The sequence below is a fragment of the Giraffa tippelskirchi genome, chromosome 7, assembly GCF_054371585.1.
Source record: "Giraffa tippelskirchi isolate mGirTip1 chromosome 7, T2T-mGirTip1v1.2.pri, whole genome shotgun sequence".
Lineage (NCBI taxonomy): Eukaryota > Metazoa > Chordata > Mammalia > Artiodactyla > Giraffidae > Giraffa > Giraffa tippelskirchi.
Window position 1 is genome coordinate 91,674,821 of NC_137281.1, and position 24,149 is coordinate 91,698,969.

Sequence of the window (24,149 nt, forward strand, 5' to 3'; positions counted from 1 at the left end):
AAGAAAATTTCAGGCCACTCCCAGGCATCATCTACTGTGCCGAATGTGTGTCTGCTCAAAGCTGAAGTGAAACCAGAAGCCAAAGCAATTTTAGCCTTGAACAGCAGGTGGGGTAAGCAGTCCAACATTTTTCCAAATGGGAGAAACATTCATTTCATACTTTAGTGACGGATTGAACAACCTTGGAATCCATGCAAACCTGAGTGTATTCAAACCTTAACTGAGTAGATCAGAACAGCAGCAACAAAATCTTGTTGTGATTATAATTCTTCACTCCTCAATTTTGACTGTTTCTTAGATTGTTGATATTATTTCACACCAGATTGAGAATCTGAGAAATTATATACACTCATCATTTTGTGTTTCTCCTCTCCATGTTTTGTTAGACTAGTACAGTCTTAACCCATATCAGAGAATCAGAGAAACAAGTCGTAGGGGAAAATCTTCTTTTGATGCTGGAGTTTCTTATCTCTTGTATGTGTGAGCTTTATCTCTGATCTCTGGTGCATATGTCATGGCTAAGGGTATTTCAGGCAAGGGTGATGAGCAAATGTGTGAGTTTAATATGGTGCTTTATTTATCCTTAACGTAGGTGTTTCTAGATGGAAAATTTGACTGAAACTGACTTGCAGTATGAACTCCAGATCTGGTATGTATTATCATATTTGTGAAATTTCAGTATAGTTTCATCGATTATTGGCATTAGTGGCTTAGCGTCAAGGTAGAGCTTACAGAATACATTTTGTAGAATAAACAGCAAACTTTGGGAGTTCATTTGAGTTATGTGCCTCTTCTGATACATGGACTTTTGTTTACACTACTTCCTTCATTTTCTGGATTGTAGAAATTGAGTTTATATTTGCAGTTTATGTATACGGTGGCTTTTGGTGGCTTAGCCATCTGTATTTCCCCACTTCCAAAGCTGGTATATCTTTAAAAACAGATTTATTTTGAAAGAATAAATTAAAGAAGCATCTTTCTCTTTTTAGTGTAGGAACTGACTGTATATGTTGTATAAACACATACAATTGGCCTGTGCCCCTCTCTATATCTACACATATATTAGTATGTTAATAAATATATAAGTTGATTATTAATATACTATTTGGAAGCTCTTTATACTCCCAGTTTTTAGTTTGTTCATTTATATAACTTAATAGTTTTCCCTAATGAATATTTTCTGGGGAAAATATCTTCCTTTTTTGCTTCTTGACCTAAATAATGATTACTGATGATGTGATGAACTGAATGTTTCTGTTCCCCGAAACTGACATGTTGAGGCCTTAACCCCCAGGTGATGGCGTTTGGAGACAAGTTGTAAGGGCAGGGCCCTAATCTGATCGAGCTGGTGCTCTTGTCAGGAAAGGAAGAGAGACCAGAGCCCTTTCTCCTTGGCTTGTGAGGATATAGCGAGAAGGCAGGCATCTAACCAGCCAGGTAGCTGGTCCTCCCCGACTTGAGGACCTCACATGGTCTGCTGCCACCTTGATCTTGCACTTCCCAGCCTCCAGAACCATGAGAAATAAATTTCTGTTGTTTAAGCCACACAGTCTGTGGTATTTTGTTTTGGCAGTCTGTATGACTAATGTGGATGGTTTTCTAACCATAAATAGTTTTATATTGGTTAGTGTGAAGAGTTCAGATGAAATAGATTAAGAACCTGATGGGAATTTTAATGCAAACTAAGACCACTTGACTGTTTCTGAAATGAATAGTCCAGTCTGCTTTTTGTTGTAGATTACATATATCAGTTCTTTTAGTTACTGATCTTTAGATTCTCTTATTTGTGATTGTTTACTTCATATGCAAATGACACCTTTCCCCCCTTTTAATTGGCTAAAGATGCCATCTGATACTGGGTTAAAAAAGTCTTTACTATTTAACTCAGGAGAGTTCGTTTTAGAGGCAGCATATTCCTTTCCATTGTTGCTGTAACAAATTACCAAAAACTTAGTGGTCTAAGACAATATAGATGACTATCTTATGGCTCTGGAGTCCCACTGTGGGTTCCACTGAGCTAAAATCAAGTGTCCACAGGGCTGTGTTCCTTTGTGGAGGCTCCAGGGAGAATGTTTCTTGCTTCTAGAGGCTGCTTCCGTTCCTTGGCTCTTGGCTTCTTCCTCTGTCTTCGAAGTCAGCAACGTAGCGTCTTTCTGACTTCTGTGGTCACATCTCTTTCCCTTTCTCTTTCTTCTGCCTCCCTCTTTCACTTCTATGAATTCTTGTGATTACATCGGGCCCATCTGTATATTCCAGAGCAATCTCCCTATTTCAGGGTCAACTAATTAGCAACCTTAATTCCCATCTGCAATCCTAAGGCCCTTTTGCAGTGTATCCAAACATATTCCTAGATTCAGGGGCTTAGGACATGAACATCTTTGGGGAGCCATTATTCTGCCTATCACAGGCAGAAAGTGATATATTTAATAAAGTATAAGAAAATTTTGCTTGGAAAATTGTTAGTTCTTACCTTTCAGCCTGTGTTTTTTTGGAAGGATCGTGGTATGTATTTCTCAATTGCCTAAACCTGTGTCCTCTTTTGAAAAACAAAAATCTTGTCTCTTCTGTGGTCAATAATAAACACGTTAGCTTTTTTCCCTCTAAAATATTCACATACCCTCCCCCACCCAAGTGTTTGAGCTAAATAAGGTTTGTCACACCTGTACTTAGCCTACAACTGGGCCATTGTTTCAGACTTCTGGAGTAGTTTAGGCTCTGGGATGTAATGTTCTCACTTTTGCTCGACTTAAAAATGTCTCATGTTTGCTTTATTCTTATTACCAGCTCCATTTCTCCAATAGTAGTAATTATTTGCTGTTGCTGTTGTGAACTTATTTAAAGAAGTAAGCATGCCTAACATTTTCTAAACATGTTCATATACTTAAGAGGTAGGTAGAATATGGATAGTGCTTGTTGAGGAAAAAGTGGAAGGTCTACAACTTGAATTACTTAGTTGATTAGAGGCTGATTTTCAGTCTCATTGTTGTACCAACTGAATAACTCATAGCGGTAGGATAAGGTGATTGCTTTTGTTGGTATGTGGTCTCAGAGCATGTATCCTGCAGGGAGATTTTATATAAATATATGTCTTAAAATAGACTTTATAGACTTTTTAGAACAGTTTTAGATTTGCAGAGAAATTAAGAGACTAGTATAGAGAGTCCCTATATATCCCATGCTGTTTTTTCCCATTATTAACATATCACATTAGTATGGAACATTTGTTATAATTAATGAACCAATATTGATTTATTATAATTAATAAAAAATCATGCTGTCAATTCTGTTTTCTAGTAGAAAAGGAGTAATTTGGCATTTGAGAACATTATTTATGAAACATAACTTGTGTCTGGGGGGTTGATTAATTATGCTTTATTCCTGTTAAACTCTGTGATTTGACTTTGTATTGGCTTCTTAATCTGTGAAGGCTGACTGTAAAGTCGATTTGAATGTTAGGTTTAGCTCTGAGTTTGAAAGTAATTTTTTGGTTAGAACTGAGAATGAGAGATGATCAGATTAAACCTTGCGTTTTTCATGTCTCTAGGTCTCCCTTCCCATCACATTTAGAATAAAATCTGGATTTCTTACCCTGCTTTGTAAGGCTCTTCATTCTCTGACTCCTGTGAACCTCTCAGAGCTTGCTCCTTCACTCTGTAGCCAGGATACTGGCTTCACTTCTGGTTTTTGAATATAGCAAGATTGTTCTCTCCTGAGGGCCTGACCGTTCTGCCTCTTCACCCCCAGGTCCCTGCATGGCGTACTCCCTCATTTATCTGGTTCTCTGCTTGAATGTCTCTGAAGATGGTTCACTGATGATTCTATATAAAACAGTGCTCTCAACATTCTCTAAACCATTACTCTACTTTATCTTTGTAGGGTCTTATTTGTCACTACCTGAAAGCACTGTGTTTTATGCATGTAGTTATACAAACACATATCTGTTTATGTGGTGGGTGTTTGACTCCTACAGTAGAATGTCAGCTTCAAGAGGGCAGGGGATGTTTCATGCTCATCAAATAGTACCTGGCATAGTGTAGACTCTCGGTGGACACTTCTTATGTGACCGGATAGCATGGCATGGCATTAGAACATTCTGGAAACATTCATGTTTATTTTCTATTAGTATTTTTCTGGTTTTCCTGCTAAAACTAAAAGCACTAAAGGGAAGCTGAGTGTAGCTGAAACTACATCCACTTTCTGGGTTCCTCTCTGCATACAGTCCTCTATTTTGCCATCAGTGAAAAGAGCCAGAGGAGTTTAAATGCCTCTGGCCAAGAAAGAAGCATCTATCAGAATTTCCAACATCGGCTTTCTTTCTTTTGGGGCCCTTAAAAGGCCGAACACGTGTGGATTAGTCTTTCTTAGTCTCTAGCAGCATAACTGGTGAGCAGCTGTTTACAATGAACAGCTCCCCACCCACCGGCCTCTTATACCCCATGTGATTGGCAGGGAGCGTAAGAGGCAAGGCTTACAGAGTGAGGAGTAGAATCGGACAGGGTTCCAGAGGTCAGGAAGTTTTGGTTTTCTTCCCTGTGTTTTTGAGGGTATAAGATAAATTGTGACACCTGAGAGGAGAGTGAGAAAGGTGCACGAATGTCATGGTTTTATGAGACTCAGCGGTGGGGTTCTCTCTCCCCTGGTGATACTATCAAGTGGAAGATGAGAAACAGGCCGGCCCTCAGCTCAGGTGTGTGGAATGTCTCATAGTTTAAGAGGTCGAGAGAGCTGCTGCCTCCACAAGCAGCAGCAGAACTACCGGGAGGACACACCAAGGTAGAGCTGGTGACGATGTGTGCACACAGCTCGACACTGTGGACAGGTTACTTGAAGACTTGGAAAAGCAAAGAAGAGCTGGCAGGCGGTACTGGGGGTGAAAACCCGGGTAAGCAATCTGTATACGGGACCAGGGGTGAGAGTTTCAAAATGTTTTCTTTTTCTTTCCAGTCTTGAATCTAAGGCAGGCTCTCAGGAGGGCTATGTCCATGGTAGCTAAAAACCAAGGGGCGTTCCATGTTTTTAACCAGAAGACCAGGAATAATGCTAGCTGGAGAGTATGGGGGGAGGTGCCCTCCTTCTTTTGAACCATAGGTGAATGGGACAGGGCAGCAGACCCTTTGGAGAGCCAGGCTGGCTGGTGGTGCTGGCAGCTGAGATATAAGTCTGTCTTTCGGGCCAGAGGAACCGGGAAACTGGGTTCCTGCAGTCCACAGAGCATGAGAAAATGTCCGTTTTCTTTTTTCCTTCTCTCTTTGTTTTGCTCTCTGAGGGGCAATGTGGGCAGCTAGAACTCTTAAGAGAAACCCGACCTTTGGGCCAGAGGTTTGGGAGAGTCCTTAGAGAGGAGAGAGCTGGAAGGGGATCCTCTCTGAGCATGAAACGGCCAAAGACAGGCTCACTCAGAACTGCATGTGGGGCAGACAGACGGGAAGCAGCAGTGGAGCAACAACCTTGAGAATTGAGATGATGCTGGAACTATCACCCACAGAGGATGAGATAGCGCTTACTGTCTGGAGCTAACCAGCTTGGTTGCCTCATAAAATGGAACAAACAAAACCATAACATTCTCCAGAGGATTTTTAGTGGGACCCAGAGTCTAAACAACTTCATATTCAGAATGTTATTCTACATCCAAAGTTTTACAATATACCAAGAAAATGTGACTAATTCTTGAGGCAAAAGACAGTTTACAAATGTCAGCCCCATAGATGACTCAGATCATGGCATTCTGAGCCAGACTTGAAAGCAATCATTATAACCCTGCTCCCTCCATGAATTAAAGTATCTTGACATGAATGGAAAGACAGCCATTCTCCTTTTAGAAGAAACCACAGGAGGAAATGTTTGTGGCCTTGGGTGAGGCACATTTCTTAGATATAGCACCAAAAGGATGACATGCAAAAGAAAAAAAACAGCTAAGTTGGACTTCCTGAAAATTAAAAACCTCTGCTTTGGAAAGGATGCTGTTGAGAAAATAGAAAGATAAGCTACATAGGACTATATGGGAAATTGCTGTTCCCTTTCATGCAGTTTTGCTGTGACCCTAAAATTGCTATTAATAAAGCTTTATTAATAGAGAATAAATTCTATTATTAAAAAAACAAGCCACAGACTTGGTAGAAAATATTTTCAAATCACATATCCAACCAAGGGATTGTATCCAGAAAATATATAGAGCTCTCAACACTCAATGTGAAAGTAAATAATTCATTAAAAATGGGGAAAAGACTTAACAGATGGTATACCCAGGAAAATAGATTGATGGCAAATAGCACAAGGTGGTCAATGGCATTTGTTATTAGGGAAATCCAAAGTAAAACCACAAAGAGAAACCACTTTATATCTGTTGTTTCGTCACTAAGTGGTGTCCGAGTCTTTTGTGACCCCATGGACTGTAGCCCTCTAGGCTTCTCTGTCCATGGGATTTCCCAGATAAGAATATCAGAGTGGGTTGCCATTTTTTTCTCCAGGGCATCTTCCTGACTAGGGATTGAAACCACATCTCCTGCATTGGCAGGGCAACCCTATGTCTGTTAGAATGGCTTCAAAAAACCTGACAATACCAAATCCCAGCAGTTTCTTATCAAGGTAAACTTTTCATGAGACCCAGCAATCCCATTCTTAGGTATGTATTTACCCCAAAGAAATGGAAACTCATATGCTTGAATGTGTATGGCGGCTGTTTATTCGTAATTGCCAAAAGCCAGAAACAACCAAAGATTTCTTTAACTGGTGAATGAATACACGAACTATACAGTGGACTAGAAGTTAGTGGTAAAAAGTACTCAGAACAGCATGGATGAATCCACTGCGAATGTACTGGGTTGAGAGAGAGAAGCTTGGAGGGTGGTGTGATGGAAAGCTTTGGGGTGATGGCACTGTCCTGTAACTTGGTGGTGATGGTGGTTATCTTGACTCCATTTATCTAAACTTCGTATTTTACTACATGGAAATTGATGAAAGGAAGTAATTATTGGAGACCATCTAATTAGAGTTTTTATCAGATCCTAAAAAGATCAGTATTCCAGACCAAGAGGGTTATTACTTTTCACATGACATACTTCGGCATTGAGGAGGTCATCTACTCTCTCCAGTGCTGAGAGAAGAGCTTGTCTGTTCACCACACTGGTAACCCTGTGATGTCTTTCCAAGTGAATTGTGTGCCTCAGCTAACAAAATCTTCCACTCTGGATCTTTCTGCTTTTTGAGTGACTTCAGGACCGTTAGAAATAATAAGAGGAATTTCCCTTTTCCTTTTTAACCTTTAGTGCACTGAATTGCTGTGAATAATGCCTGAAGGCTGGTCTTGAGGATAGTGTGCAGAAAGAAGCAAGCTTTATCTTGCTGGTAACTGACATTTTCTTTGGGACAGACCCAGGGCCTTCTTCCTGTCCCTTCTGTTCCCTAGGGCTGTCCCTGAGTACCCATTCAGAACTGTCTTAATGATATATCACGCTCCCGACATTCTTTTCTCTTCTAGTCAGAACTGTGATAATGACAGTGTGTTGCTCTCAGGGAAGGGCTTTGAATTTCCAGTTGCTTTGTCAGTGTGTTGCCTCTTTAGACATACCAGTGGGGCTACTCTTTGGGGGCAGATGCGCCTTTTTGTGCCGAGCATATGACGGGAAGAGACAACATTTTCCTTCTGCCAAGGTTAGAGCTCATGTTCTAAGAGGCTTTTCGTGTTTCTGCCTCTTGAGAGTTTTGATGAAGATTTTCCACTCACAGGTCTCCCTGTTAGAGGAGAGCAATGCTGCGAGTTTAATTTGTGCTTCCTCCACAAAAGGGAGACCCACACTGCTGGTGGGGATCAGGACAAGGGGGAATTCAGCGTAGCTTTGCATTTCTATGAGGCGGAGAGAGTCTCCCGCTTACACGAAAGAGGAGGCACAAGTAATGTCAGTATTGCTAGCTCCAAGAGAATTTTACCCCACACGGTTATTCAGGCTCACTGTGCCGTGGCCCAGCTTCAAGGCCCTTGGCTTGTGTGCACTCCATAATCCTGGTCCTGGGCTTTGCGTCTTGTCCTTGTGGATTGAGAGCTTTGAGAAAATCCACCTTTCTCTAATGCCAGGTAAAAAGCTCTCTCCCTTCCTTCCATGTCTTTGCTGCCCTTTCTTTTAATTAAAGTTTTTTCCTCCCTAATGTCGGGAGAGCTTCCTAAAGGTCACACTTGAAAAGAACAACAGAAGAGAAATGCAGATTATAGCATGCTGTCCTTTCATGGGGGAAATCATCTAGAGAATTTCTCTGCCTCCGGAAAGTGCATTTTCTTTGTCTCATTTCTCAATTTTGGTTAAAGCACTGTGGGTGGGAAGGAAAGGATTTTTACTGATATGTACTCATGATGTCATTCTCTTGATGGCAGAGGAACAGAAAAGGCAGTTCAGCTTGAAACGAAGAGCATGGCAGCTTGAGTGTCCTGCAAATGTCATGCATCATGCACTGTGTGGCGAATGCAGGCCTCATGGTTAATGCAGGCACTTGTCTTCCATGCCATCTACAGAATATTTGCCTTTGAAATCTCTATACATGACGTAGAAGTTGTTGTCTGATTTCTGTGGACGCTCAGGGAGCCGACTGACAGGGCCTGCATCCTTTTCAGGTTAATGTTTTCGTGTGTAAGTGCTCTTGAAGATAAAAGATTTTAATGTTAAAAAAAAAAATCAGCATGCTCACGAAGGAGAAATGTTACGCTTTGTGTACAGATTCTGTTCATCAGGGAAGAACTGAGTAGGAGGACAAATTCAAAAGAGGAGCTTCAGATGGTAGGAAGCAAGAGATGGAAGCATACATCAGCTTATCTAATGTCAGATAAGACATATGCACCAAGGATGACTTTTCAGGTGATTCATTCCTCCTCATTTGGTCAGTGTGTGTATGGGCTGCCCCACATTATATATGGTAGGGACTTAAGAGAATTCTCTTAGGTTCATTTGTTCTTTCATGTGAAATGGCAAATTAAACAGCTCTCACTAAGTAGGGCCTGTGTTAAGCCCTTGTCTTTAAAGAGAGAACAGCTAAAAAGTGTTCTTTTATCTCTGGAAATTTGACCTAGTTAAGCTTATAGGTTTTTGCCACAAGGAGAGTAAGATTGTAATTCAGTCAAGGGATCTGAATGAGGTGACATATTGAACTTGTACGAAGGCACACAAATTTCTAGCCTCACAGCTGTAACTTAGAAAGTCACTTTGGAAAGTGCAGTGAAAATTGTAGTCCATTTGAGTTGTGAGGCAGTGTGAGAAGTGTATTCTACCAGATGCTGGCATTCATTTTTTAATTAACAAGAATAGACAGCATAAGATTTAAATCACACCTGTTTATAGTTTTTTTTCACATTTATCAGTCTGTCATCCATTGACATCAACATATATTTCAGTTTCGACAATTTTTGCAAATGTTCATCAACTTCCCTGTTAAATTGCATGTTTTTCTTCATGTCATTGATTATGTTTGTCTTCTCCCCCCAGTCTCTGGTCATTTTTATTGCTTTTAACTATAAGTGGCTTATTACTATCAAGCCATTTCCCCATTCTGTGAATCTTGCTATTTCCAATGATTGGCATGAACAGGTTACCGTGGATACATTTTTGCGATCTTTGTGTGATTGGTAAGTTTTGGGAGTGGATATGACTTGTTTCAACTGTATTTCATCTGTATACATATAATTGATTATGTGTAAGGTCTTTTCTATCTTTCAGGGCTTCTTTGAAATTAAAGATAATTTCATGAGAATGAGTTTTGATAGATAAAAGATGGTGTCATTGATGTAGGAAAGGTAGTTTCATACATCAGATGGTTCTTGAATCATCAGGTTCTGGCTGGCTATATCTCTTCTGTACAGTCATGAAGAATTTTAGAAATGTAGAATAATCAATGATAATGATTAAAGAATTAGAACTTTGTTGTTATGAAGGAAGAAATATGGTTAATTTAGGTAAGAGAACACACATACCCGGGTAGACAGGCCCAATGTGATATCTACATGATCTTGCTTGAGGGCAGAAGGTGGGCCAGGGCTACCCAGGTTCTTTCTAGATTGATAATTCTATACTAATTAAGTTCTCTCTGGTGATTTGGAAGTTTGGGGAGTGTCTTAAAGTTGGCCAGGTAAACAACAGCTATTTAGTGACCTGTGATTTTTCTGAAAAGTGGAAGGAGATGACCTTAAGACCTCAGTAACTAAGGAAACCAACCTTGTGTTGATGGAGAAGAGAGATGAAAATTTAACTGAGACAGAGTCAAAAAGAATCTGGCCTGTAGAGAACAAACTGGAGGTTACTAGTAGAGAGAGGGAAGAAGCCGGGAGGAGCAAGATAAGGGTAGGGGAGCAAGATAGGGGTAGGGGTTTAAAAGGTATAAAATAAGCTATGAACAAGGATATCTTACATAGCAAAGGGAATATAGCCAATATTTTACAATAACTATAAATGAAATGGTGGTGGTGATTTTAGTCGCTAAGTTGTGTCCAACTCTTGCGACCCCATGGACTGTAGCCTACCAGGCTCCTCTGTCCATAGGGATTCTCTAGGAAAGAATACTGGAATGGGTTGCCAGTTCCTTCTCCAGGGGATCTTCCTGACTCAGGAAATGAACCCAGGTCTCCTGCGTTGCAAACAGATTCTTTACCAACTGAGCTACGAGGGAAGCCCCATAAATGAAATATAACCTTTCAAAATGGTGAATCACTGTGTAGTATACTTTAAACTTCTGTAATATTGTACATCAACTATACTTCAGTAAAGACAGATTAATTAAAAAAAAGGAAAACCTGGCTGTTTCCAGTGTTAAACCCATGCAGTGTAATCCCTGGGAAGACTGAACAGAGGCTGATATGCCTGAAATACCGCTTGCTTTCTTAGGCAGAGTAAACTGTCAGTGGCTGTGGTCGAGGGGAGTATGTTTTGTACACTGAGCTTATCCAGGAATGCTCAGTCTACATGCACTCTACATACGAAGGTTGATTATTTTTGTGTACAGAAACCCTTTTAGTCAAATGTTTTGATAAAGCGAAGTTTTTACTTGAAGGCCGTTTAGTTGGATTTCTAGTTATTGTGTGATTGATATCATAACCATAGCAAGAAGTAAATTGTCTTGGTTATAATTACGTTTAGTGCCTTCTTTACTGGAAAAAACCATTGATGTTAATTGAATTTGTGGAATTTTACCTGAGAGTTGGGACTTACAAGGTGGATTAATTTGGTAACTTTTAAACCTTTTTTAGCCTGAATTCTTAAATGGAGCTCAAGTTGTAAAGCAGATAAAATGAAACTGATTCATTCTATTGCCACCCCCATCCTCCTTTCCATAAGGACTTCCATAAAAGGATTTACACAAAAGATAGTTTAAAACCACCAGTTGGCCCAGTGAAAGTTACTGCCGCCTAATTTCCCAGGCTGCCCTTAAGTCATGAAAGCAGTAAACTTTCAAGCTCTTAGCTGGGCTGCCAGCAAATGGTAATTAGCTTTCTCTGCCTCCTATTTTTAGGCAGTTTTGGAAACAATTACACAGATGAGACAGATTGAAGGACTTGAGAAAAATGTAAGGACTAGGGTGAAAGAGTGGAGAAGGAAATGGCAACCCACTCCAGTACTCTTGCCTGGAGAATCCCAGGGACAGTGGAGCCTGGTGGGCTGCTGTCTATGGGGTCGCACAGAGTCAGACTGAAGCGACTTAACAGCAGCAGCAGAGTGAAACAGGAGCCCTGTGGAGAAGTGTCATTGAACAGCTGCTTTGAAGGTGGGGTTACCATTTTCTCTGCTCTCAGAGGCCTCTTCCCTCTCCTTTCGCATACAGTGATCACAAGGAGGGACAAGAAAAGAGGCTGTATACAGTTTTTGTGCTGGAAAAACCGTCAAATTTCAATACAGTCTGGATCACTTTTTTTTCCCTGTTCTTAATGGCCACAGTAATTTGGAGCTCTAATGCTATGTACATTGTTCTGGGCTCAATAAATAATTTATATATATATGCCATACATTACACTTACCAACTTTTTCAAATATGATTGTACTGGAGTGGGTTGCCATTGCCTTCTCCAATTTTATTTAATACACAATGACAAATGGAAATATCCTTCTTGGTATACCTGTATACTATGTACATAGGATATTTTTTATTCAGTCATTTATTAAAATTTAGCTTCTTGATATAAAAATTATTTTTGCTAGCACTTTTTTTTAAACTTTTTATTTTATACTGGAGTATAGTTGACTAACAATGTTGTGTTAATTCAGGTGTATAGCAAAGTGATACATGTATCTATTCTTTTTCCATTTAGGTTGTTATCTAACATTGAGCAGAGTTCCCTGTGCTATATACATTTGATCCTTGTTGGCTATCCATTTTAAATATGGTAGTGTGTACATGTCAATCCCAAACTCCTTAACTATCTCTCCCATCACTCTTCCCCTCTGGTAGCAGTAAGTTCATTCTGTGAGTCTGAAGCACGCTTGTCTAATACTAAAAGCTGTTCTTGAACTCTTAACTATGATCAGTTGCTGCTTATGACCCAATGATTATGTAAGATAAAAATGACCTTAATAGAGTTACAGATATAAAAGTTGTCAACTAGACTATTAACTAATGATATGTTTTAGAGTTTTATAACATTTAAAAATTTTATAGTAGGATGAATTAATATAATTTTCCAATTACATTGTAGCATTTTTGGTTGGCTGTATTTGACTTTATTACTTAATTACTGAAATTAGTTTTCAGTGACTTTCTGTAGGAGAGTTTCCTTAAATATGCTTTCTTTTATATATATATATTTTTTATCTCACTTGTTCCCTTCTGTGGTATAATTACATTTTGTGAGGAACAAACAAGGTTGTTGAAAAATGTGTGATTGACTATTTTCAACTTCCTTATTAGGTTCAAAGCAGGAAAGCCTTTTCTGTACTCATTTACTCCAGAAGAAAGTAGAACAGGGAACTTCAGAAACTAGGTTCCTGAGGATAAAAGGCTTTAAAAAGGATGTGTTGTCTAGGTATGTATTAGTAGTGTCCCAAATTATACTGGCTTATCTGCAAGCTCTTTATGATAAAGATATCATTAAATATTGACTGTTGCTTTTTTGGAAAAAAGAAAGTAAGAGGATGTTTTAAAAATAATGTCGATCAAACATAGTGTTCATAGGCTGGCCAATTAAGTTTAAGTTGTTGTAAGTTAATATAAATTATTGTTATAAGAAAAATAGGACCTCATCTTCAGTGAGTAAATCTTTTTATTGGTTCTCCTGTGTATATTGGTACCCTCTGTTTAGCTCTAGCCATTACTGAAAATGGGGTGTTGAAGTCTCCAGATATTATTGTTGAACTATTAATATTTTCCCCCGTAATTCTGTCAGTTTTTGCTTCCTATGTTTTGAGGTTCTCTTGTTAGCAGCATATGTTTAAATGTTGTTATCTTTCTGATGGATTGACCCTTTTATCATTGAACAATGTTCTTTGTTTCTTATAGTAGTTTTTCCTTGAAGTCTATTTTGTCTGATATTTGTATAGCCACTCCAGGTTTCTTTTGCATACTATTTGCATAGAGTATTTTTTTCCATTCTTTTACTTCATTTTAATGATATTTTAATCTTTGAATCTAACATGTTTCCCATAGACAGCATGTAGTTGCATTTTAAAAGAATCTATTCTGCCTGTTTCTCCCTTTTTGATTCTTTAATCTATTTATATTTAATATTATTATTGACACAGTTGGATATTTATATCTGCCATTTTACTCTTTTTCTTCCACAGATCTCATGTATATCATTCCTTTATTCCACTTTTACTGCTTTCTTTTGCACCAAGTGAATATTTTTAGTGCAACAGTTTAATTCTTTTAATTTTTTTCCCACTTTTTAAAGAAGTTTCCTTAGTGGTTGCTCTAGGGCTTACCATATATATTTTAACTTAGAATTTTCATCAACTAACTTAATTCCAGTGAGATATAGAGACATTACTCGAATACAGCTCTATTCCTCTTTTCTCCTTTTTGTTGTTTTGTTGTTTTATATATATTACATCCATATGTCACAAAACTAATAATATTTTGTTATAATTATTACCTTCTATAATTCTATATCTTTTAAAGAATATGAGAGAAGAAAGGAGTAAGCGTATATTTATAGCTTTTATTGCAAGAGCCTTATTGTTGGGTTTATAAAATAGAGAAATATAATTATGCACTTATTATTTTATACTTGCTTTTAAAAGCAGTTATTAAAGGAGAAGCTGATTTAGATATATGATTTGCAAATATTTCTCCCGTTCTGTAGGTTGCCTTTCACTTTGTTGGTGGTTTCCCTTGCTGTGCAGAAGCTTTTTAGTTTGATGTAATCCTACTTGTTTATTTTTGTTTTTGTTGTCAAATCCAAAAACTTATTTCCAAGACTGATGTCAAGCAATTTACCACCTATGTTTTCTCCTAGGAGTTTTATGGTTTCAGAGCTTAAATTCAAGTTTTTGATCCATTTTGAGTTAATTTTTGTATATGGTATAAGATAGGGGCCCAGTTTCATTCTTTTGAATGGAGCTCGCTAGTGTTCCCATCAACATTTAAAGAAGAGACTGTTTTTTTTCCTCCATTGTATATTTTGGTATATTCTTTGCCATAAATTAATTGATCATATGTATGTGTGGTTATTTCTGGGCTCTTCATTCTGTTCCATTGAACTGTGTCTGTTTTTATGACAATACTATACTGTTTTGATTGGTATAGCTTTGTAATATAGTTTGAAGCCAGGAATTGTGATGCCTCCTTCTTTGCTCTTTTTTTCAGGTTTGCTTTGGCTATTTGGGGTCTTCTGTGTTTCCTCACAAATTTTAGGATTGTTTGTTTTATTTCTGTGAAAAATGCCTTTGGAATTTTGATAGGAATTGCATTGAAGCTGTAGATTGCTTTGGATAGTATGGACATATTAGCTATTCTTCAGATCTGTAAGCATGAACTAGTTTTCCATTCATTTGTATTGTCGATTTCTTTCATCAGTGTCTTATAGTTCACAGTATACACCAGACATTTCATAATAATATTTATATAATGATGCCTTCCTATTTAGTTTTCACATTGCTTTCATCAGTATTTTCGTATTTGTTCTGCTGTTTCTCCCACCATGGGATTTTGCGAATTTTATCCTGTCCCAGATTTTTGCAAAATGAAGTAAACATAAAATCTCTAGGAGTTTTTAAGATGTACCTTTCTCTAAGTTACATCAAATGTCTTCCAAACTTTATTACTTCTTACTACCCTCTTGTGATGGAGGCTAATGATGACTCTTGTCTCCACATTTAGGTGGAGATAATGAGATTCCTGTTCAGTGATTCTTCTGAGTTGGGGATTAGTGAGTCATTCAGCAGCAAGGCCCAAGCTATTATAAACACTTTGTAAATATTAAATGATAGTGATGGCAAGATCATTAATTCTGTCTAGATCTCCAGTCTCCCATTTCAGTGCTTATTTCTGGTTAATAGTTCCTTGGGTGTTTCAGATCATAATCCTTTCACATCGAGCTAATTATTTTGCTCAGGTTTACATTTTTGCCATGGGCTATATCTGTGTTAAAATTTTTCTACTAACTGGGGAAGCCTCTCTGAACTCTCCTTACACAGTGGGTCAACAAAAGAATATTGAACTTTCCCAAATTAAACTCTACAGATACTTTCAGCTGTAGTCTACCTACCAGATTCTCATCAGTTTCAAGGTATTTTCTTTGAAATATTCCTGGCATTTGTTATTTATATAGATCTCATTCACTTATCTTTAATTTGCCAGCATCTTTTGATTCTGAGAAACTTTCAGGAATGACAGGAAACTGTTAGGTTTCAGGCAGCCTTCAAGATCTCTAGATCATAATGTGGATTGCCATATTTTTGTGCTGTCAAGGAGATTTATGATGACATTTCAGGGCTGAAAGTGGTCTTGAAAGGTTGCTTACTCCATTGCTTCATGAAAGCTTATGAAATTTGATTCAGGCAAGGATTATTGACTAGGTTTAAATTTGATATGTGAATGGTTGATGGGCAACCTGAAATTTGTCGTGGACCAAAATAACACCACACAAGATAGTTTGCTCGATGCAACAGGGAAAAACCTCACTATGGTGGTTAGGTAGATCAGGCTTCATGGTACAAACTCATTGGTTAATCTTAGCTTTACTTATGTTGGGGCTTCCCTGGCGGCTCAGATGGTAAAGAATCTGCCTGTAATGCAGACCCGGATTCGATCTCTGGGTCAGGAAGATCCCCTGGGGAAGGGAATGGCTACCCATTCCAGTATTCTTGCTTGGAGAATTCCATGGACAGGGAAGTCTGGTGGGCTACAGTCCATAGGGTCACAAAGCATTAGACATGACTGAGCGACTAACACTTTTTGCTTTTCCACTTTACTCATGTTGGCTCAGCCATTTATCGTATGTTATTCACCATCTGTGATGTATTTTAGCCAAAAATTTAACTCAAGTCTGTTGAGCATTTAGATTAAAAATGTTTTTTATCCACTATTTCCTATAAATTAATATACTAACGCCACAAGGAAATAACCAGACAGAACGTGGGTCCTTTTGCCTTCTTCAGTAAATAAATGTTATAAAAATAGAGGTTGTGGTAGATTCAAAGAGACTTAATGGACAAGCAGTGAGATATAATGCATGGTCTTGCATACTGTCTTGGAAAAACCAACTCTAAAGGAAATTTTGGGGATCAGTTAGGGAAATTTGGAAATAGTCTGGATGCTGTAGAAAATGAAATTTACTGAAAAACAGAGGTGGAGAATATTGATGAAAAAGTCTGGTTACCAAAAGTATATATAAATATAAACATAGTAAAAGATCTGAAAGAATGTACAGCAAAGTGTTAATAGTGGTGTGCCCAGGTGATGGGAACCTGGGTTTTTTATTTTTTGGCTTGTCTCTCCCTCCTAATTTTCTGCAATAAACATGTCCTATTCCCGTGTCAATAAAAGTGTAAAGTCTAACTCATCTTGTACAAATGGATTATTTTAATGTGTTTTACAAGTCTTACAGTATTTCATAAAGATTTTATAATCTTTGGGCTACCTGTTTGAATTGTGTCTTTAGATTCTATATGCATCTTTTTTTAGTTCTTACTATGGAAAATTTCAAACATGTACTAAAGTAGATAGAATTATACAATAAATTTCCATATACTTTCATCCAGCTTCAGAAATTATCAATTATGCTCAGTTTATTTCATCTCTACCCACCAGTCCTCTCCACCTATGATTTTGAAGCATATCCTACATCATATCATCAATAAATAGTTCAATATTTATTTCTAAAAGATAAAAATATTTAACAAATAATCGTATCACACCAAACAATAAGCAAGTAAAATATTTCCTTAATATAAGAAAATATCTTGTTATTGTTCACATTTCTTCAATGGTGTTATAAATGATTTTTTTTCTAGTTAAATTGTTTGATATATATATTTGGTCATGTCATGCAGCCTGTGAAATCTTGGTTCCCTGACCAGGGATTGAACTCAGGCCATGGTAGTGAAAGCATCAATTCTTAACCACTGGACTGCCAGAGAATTCCCACTAGTTATATTATTTGGATCAGAGTACAAATAAGTTCCCACATTACAGTGGTTATGTGTCTATTAAGCTCTTTTAATCTCTAGGTTTTTTCCCCTTTCTCCCACTGTTTTCCCCTTGTAATTTATTTGTTGAAGAAACTAGACCATTTATCTTTTGTAATTTCTCACATTCTGCATTTTTCTGCATGTGCTCTCAACATTTTAATGCCCAAGACTGGAAACTGTTGTCTAAAATGCATCTGAGCAGGGCTTCCATTTAAAGCTTATATACTTATGGGGTGTGTTTGTAAAATATGTAAATCGGAAGAAGTGATTTTCACCTTTAATTAAGTCTTTTGCCTGTGACTCTTACAGCCTTGATTATTTCAGTAAGAAGAAACAACTCTTGAAATAGGATACCTTGGGGTAGACTTTAAAGATTCAGTTACACAAATTTTAGGTCGGAACTCATCAGATTTCCTTTTGACAGTGAAATGAAAAGTTTACCTGGAAAGCACAATGTATGATATAATGGAGTTCTCTTAAAATACTGTTTAATGTTTTCAGAGAGCTTGTCTTATATAATGTACTCTTTATCGTGATACCTATGTACTGTGTTTTTTTTTGTTTTTAAACATTTTATTGCTAAGGCGACTAAGGTCAAGATTTCTACCGTCAGCTTATCGATTTGTCTCTAATGATTGCAGATTGAAGATGACAGTGATGCAGAGACCTATGGAGAAGAGAATGAAGAACAGGGAAATTATTCTAAAAGGAAGATAGTCTCTAACTGGGATCGATATCAAGATACTGAAAAAGAAGTTGATAATGAAAGTGGAGAATCACAGAGGGGGACAGATTTCAGTGTTCTTCTCAGCTCTGCAGGTATGAATCCCAGTTGCATACTACTTAGTGCTATGAATGTTGCATGGACATTTATATTCCTTTTTAAATAGCATTTTAATAACTAGCATTCATTGTTTGGATTTTAAATCCAGGTAAAGGACAGTATCTAATGGTTTGCAAGGAAAAAGTGATATTTCTTTAAGTGGAAGCCTTGGGTTTCCACATACTGATGTAGAATGACTTAAGTTCTGGTTGAAATGGGTAAAAGGCTTTATGGGAATGAAATGCTAAACTGTGTCCCTCTAAACTGGGTAGGCTGAGAGACAGAAGTGTTTTCTTTGATTTCAGAGGAATAGGTACTTAAGTTTACAAAGCTTTATTATGTTTCTAGAATATATGTTCATTCTTCCTTCTTTTATAGCCAGGAATATACATACTAGTGGGTAGGCACACTGAAACCATATGTACCTGAACACCAAAGTTTTTGTTTTTGAATAGTCTTCTTTATCAGTAAGGTGAAAAACTAATTACTTCTATGACCATCTGTTTAAGATTGACTCCCTGGAGTGATGCACAGCAGTGTGAAGCTGGAGAGTAGTAACAGGAAATGGAGCAGAGCTGGTTGTATAGAAGGCTATTTGCTACCAGGCTATGGCATAAAAATTAAAATGATAAATGATGGATAGAATTGTGGTTTTCAGGAGTTAGGGATGGGGGAGGGAGGGAGATGGATATGCCTTGCAGTGCTCATATTGATCAATATCTTGATTGTAGTGGTGAACACACAAACTTATACACACATTCATAATATACACAAGTGAGCGCAAATAAAAAAGGGGAAGTCTGAATAAGATTGGAGTCTATGTCAAATGTCAATTCCTGAGTGGCATATTCAACTATATAGTTTTGAAAAATGTTACCATTGGGGCCAACTGTATAGGAGATCTTGCTGTATTATTTCTTATAACTATGTGAATTTATAATTGTCTCAAAAAATTTCCAGATTAAAAAAAGTAAAGGATGAAGCTGTGAGAAGCAGAGAAATAAAGTGACAATAGTATTTTCAGATAGTTGGTTTTGAATTCCCTCTTCTTTCCAGCTTTGATGTTGCAGTTAAGTTGTACCTTTTTTTCTCATCTACCTGTATTTTTAAATGCCTGTACCAAACTAAGAATCATAAAGTGAATTCTCTTCTAACTTAACAGAATAAACCCTTTGAGTAGGAAAGGAAGAGGTAAGGGGAGAGAGAACTAGATTTGAGTAGGAGAACAGATTCAGCCTGGGGTCATTATGTTTGTCAGTAGCATCACCCCCTTGTGTGATTGGTGGCGTCCAACTTGCTCACTGTTCAGGGATGGGACTTTTGCCACTCAGATGGGTGTTTCCCCTTTCTTGTCTGCATTTTGGCCAGTTATGTATGGATTTGTAAGCTCTTTTCTTCAAATAGGAGAAAGGTGAAATGTGAGCTGGTCAGTTTCAGTTTTTAATCAACTGCTTTGCTAAAAGATTTAGGGGGAAAATTGAAGTAGTGCAATAAAGTTAACATGTGGACTACCTACCAGTAGATTTGACTGAATCACTTGTGTAGTCAGTTACTAGGACACTATCTGGCAATAAAATATACTGTATAAATGTTTGAAGGCAATTCAGAATTCTATCTAACTCAACTCTTACGTGCATTGGCTTATGATTTTGGTAACTTATTTTAGTGTTTTATTTATAACTTAAAGCTTGGCATGGTTTGGGTCTCATATGTATTTTTCTTATAGCCTGTCTTTGCTTACTGATTTCCTGAGTGGCTTGTTTATCTGTAATTAGTTTCTTGGGAAATCACAGCCATCACATCTTGATATGTGCTTACATTTCTTCCCCACTCTGCTGCTGATCTATCATTTTCCTTTTACTGCAGCATAAGCTTGTAAGAGCTGCCATGCTTTCTTCCTCTGGTGGGGTAAGGCTGTGCTGGTTTACTTTTGATAAGTGGAGTTCATTCTGTAAGCATAAAACATTAAGAATGTCCTGTAGACAGGCTGACCATATTCCTTAGAATGACTGTGACTTTCAGTATACTGTCCTAGTTTGTATAAACACATTTATAACCGAGAAAATATATCATAGATGTGCACATTGTGGACTTTCCTGGATACTGCCAAATTGCTCTCCAAAGAGGAGACAAGCTGAACTTCCTAGTTTTCATCAATATGTAGAGCCGTTAAACCTTTTTTCTTTCCCTTTTGGCCAGTTGATTGTGTGGTATCTAGTTGAGGTTCCTTCAACAATTGTTGGGGCACCCACCGTTTCCAGGTGCCATTTCAGAGGATGAGCATATAGAAGTTAAACAGGACACGAACACCTGCCTCATGGAGTTAACATTCTAGAGGGTGGAGACGCACAATAAAGAAAAGGAAACTATATAAGATATTAAATGGCTATAGTTAGGGTAGAAATGAAGTGAGGAGGGGCTGTTACCATTTTATAAAGGTGGCCAGAGAAAGTCGTACCGATAAGATGACATTTGAATAAAGACCTGAGGAAGGTGAGGGAGCAGGCATTGAGGATGTCTGTGGGAGGAGTGTTCCAGGCACAGAGAGCAGCAAGTTCAAAGGCTTTGAGATAGGAGTAAAGGAAATAACAGAGAGGCGGCGTGGCTGGAGCAAAGTAAGCAGGTTGGCAGTGAAGTCAGAGAGGTGTCAATGTGACCAGATCCCATGGAAACTTGCAGACCATTATAAAGATGTTGGCTTTTATTCTGAGTGAAATGTTTAGCCATTGGAGGGTTTTGAAGAGAAGAGTGATACAACTCACTCTTGTTTTAACAGGTCAGTCTATCTGCTTGAGTTGGAAAAACCTGAAGACAGATGAGGGAAGGAGCAGGTAGACCAGAGAGGGTATTGCAATAAAGCTGTTCCTCAGTATCCATGGGGGATTGGTTCCAGGACCTTTAGCAGATACCAACATCTGCAGATGCTCAAGCTCCTTATGTAACAGTCAACTGTCTGTTTCTGTGATGTAGTAGGTGGTATGCAGCACAGTCAACTCTCTGTTTCCATGGACTCAGCATCTGCAGATTTCCCTCTGTGGTTGAATCTGTGGATGAGGAACCTGCAGATATGGAAGGCCGACTGTCGTGCAGACAGGCATTGATGGTGGCGGTGGCCAGGGGTGGGAGCTGTGGAGGTGGTGAAGCATGGTGGAGTTTTGGATCTGTTTTGGAAGGAATGCTTCCCAGGTGGTGCTAGTGATAAGGAACTCGCTGCCAATGCAGAAGACGTAAGAGACATGGATTCAATTCCTGGATCGGGAAGATCCCATGGAGGAGAGCATGGCAGCCCTCACCAGGATTCTTGCCTGGAGAATCCCATGGACAGAGGAGCCTGGCAGGCTACAGTCCATAGGATTGCAAAGAGCCGGACATGACTGAAGTGACTTCATGTGCAGAGCAAGCACAAATGTAGAGTATGAGACTGGACTTGCAAATGTGGGTATGAGATGAAAAGATGCATAGAGATGATGCCAAGATTTTGGCCTGAACAGCTAGAAGAAGGGGGTTAACATTAACTGAGATGATAAAACTGTAGGAGGTGCTCAGTTTACATGTGTTAAAAGTGAGATGCCAGTTAGACATCTGTATTAGTCAGAATCCTGTAGGAAATAGATGGTACACTCAGTATAATTATAAGGCAGTTTTAACAAAGGAATCACTTACAAAGGTGTGGGTAGGATGTAGAGAAAACACAAAGACAGTACGGTATTGGGAGGGTGGGTAAAGACAGAGATGTTAACATCCCTGTTACTAGAATGCTGAAGGAGAGCGTCATGTGAGATGGTTACCTTGAGAGGATGAATCACCTTGGTCAAAAGATGTAGCCAGCAAAGGTGACTCCACCAGGAGAAGGACAGGGCAATATGTACTCTGATCTTAGACTCCTTTTTTCCTCCATTGTCCTGCCAAGGCTTCCCATAAGCCTAACCTACTGAAAGTCTGAAGGCAAGGAAAACCTGTAGCTGTGATCTGTATAGATCAACCTCTGGGCAGAACAGGGAGAAGACCAGTGGAGAGTGAATCTGGACTGGTAGCTGGAAGAGACCCAGCACAGCACCCGACGGGAAATACTGGAAATGTCAAGCGGGTTGTTGGATGAAGGTGTCTGGAGTTCAGGACCCAGGTTTGGATAGGAGATTCACATGTGGGTGAAGCCAGCCTATAGACGGTGTTGAAAGTCACAAGAACGCATGAGCTGTCCGAGGGAATTACTGGGTAGAAAGGTACTCAGCGTTGGGTACCACACAGTGTCTAGTGGTTACGGATGAGAAAAAACTAGCAAAGGAGAATGAACATGTTTCCAGGAAAAAAGGGGGGGTCAGTGTCAAATGCAGCTGTTGACAAGCAAGAATTGACAGCTGAATTTACTAGTGATCTTAGCTAAGGCAGTTTTATTGGGGTGGTGGGATAAACTCTTTCTTGGATTTAATAAGAATATGGAAATAGAGACGTGTCAGAGAAAGTATAAACAACTATTAATATTGAGTTTTGTTCTAAAGGGAAGGAGAGTAATGGGCTGATGGGGGAAGTGGATTAAAACATATTTTTTTAAACATGGGAGAAGTAATTGAATGTTTACTGGTTGATAAAAACATCCAGAAAAGAGGTAAAAAATAATCTGAGAAGAGATGAGAATTGAGGATCTGTGTTCTTTGGTCTACATGAGATGATGGAATCATTTGTAGAGATAGAATTGATTGCCACTGCTAGGGGCTTGGGCAGTTTTTCAACTGTGATTGGAGGATACCCAGACTTCCCAGGTGGCGCTAGTGGTAAAGAACCCACCTGCCAATGCAGGAGACATAAGAGATGTTCCATCTCAGGGTTGGGAAGATCCCTTGAAGAAGGGCATGAGAACCCACTTCAGTATTCTCATCTGGAGAATCCCATGGAGAGAGGAGCCTGGTTGGCTACAGTCCATGGGGTCACAAAGCTTCGGACATGACTAAAGCGACTCAGCACATACATGTGCGTGCACACACACACACACACTGAATATTTGGGCATAGGTATAGGTAGTTGGGTAGATGTGACGGGGGTTTGAGGAAGTTCTCTTCTGGTTCTTTGTTTTCTTAGTGAAATAAGAAAGCTATGAGTGAGATTCAGAGAGGAGATACTGGAAATGTGAGGAGAGGATAGAAGTTGAGAGATGGTTATCTCTAGGAAAAGAAACATCATGGTTGCCAAAAAGAGAAAGGAGGGGAGGATAAATGAGGAGCATGAGATTAACAGATACACACTACTTTATATAAAATAGAAAAACAACAGGATCCCACTGTATAGCACAAGGACCTAGATTCAATATCTCATTCAAGAATGAAAAATAATCCAAAAAATACAACTGAATCACTTTGCTGTATACCTGAAATAACACAATACTGTAAATCAACTACATTTCAATAATAAAAAAAAATACTAAAAAAAGGAAGCAAATAGTTGACCAGGGTGTAGGAACTTGAATGAAATAGGAAAATGTGGTGTGGTTGCTGAGAGCTAATGGAGGCCCATTGGAGGTTGCTGGTCATGAGTTTAAGGTGAGAAAGGGTATGTTTCCCCCCATTCACATTCTGTCATATGGGTGCAGGTATATATAACTGAAGTATACAATACCTCAGTGGGATTTTATTCATATAAAGTTCAAACATGAGAAAAAAAGAAGTAAATAGTGTTATTTAGGGATGCGTGTTTAAGTGGTAAAATGAAAATCAAGGAGATGATTATTATAACAATCA

At 38.5% G+C, this 24,149-nt stretch overlaps 1 protein-coding gene across 1 annotated transcript in view; it reads left to right on the forward strand.

The window, feature by feature from the left end:
• The window catches only part of AVEN (apoptosis and caspase activation inhibitor), a 191,339-nt gene that overhangs the window by 25,705 nt on the left and 141,485 nt on the right, over positions 1 to 24,149 (forward strand). Inside the window, exon 3 of the mRNA XM_081510787.1 lies at positions 18,236 to 18,413. Coding sequence (XP_081366913.1) covers positions 18,236 to 18,413 — 178 coding nt within the window. The remainder of the gene's footprint in view (positions 1 to 18,235; positions 18,414 to 24,149) is intronic.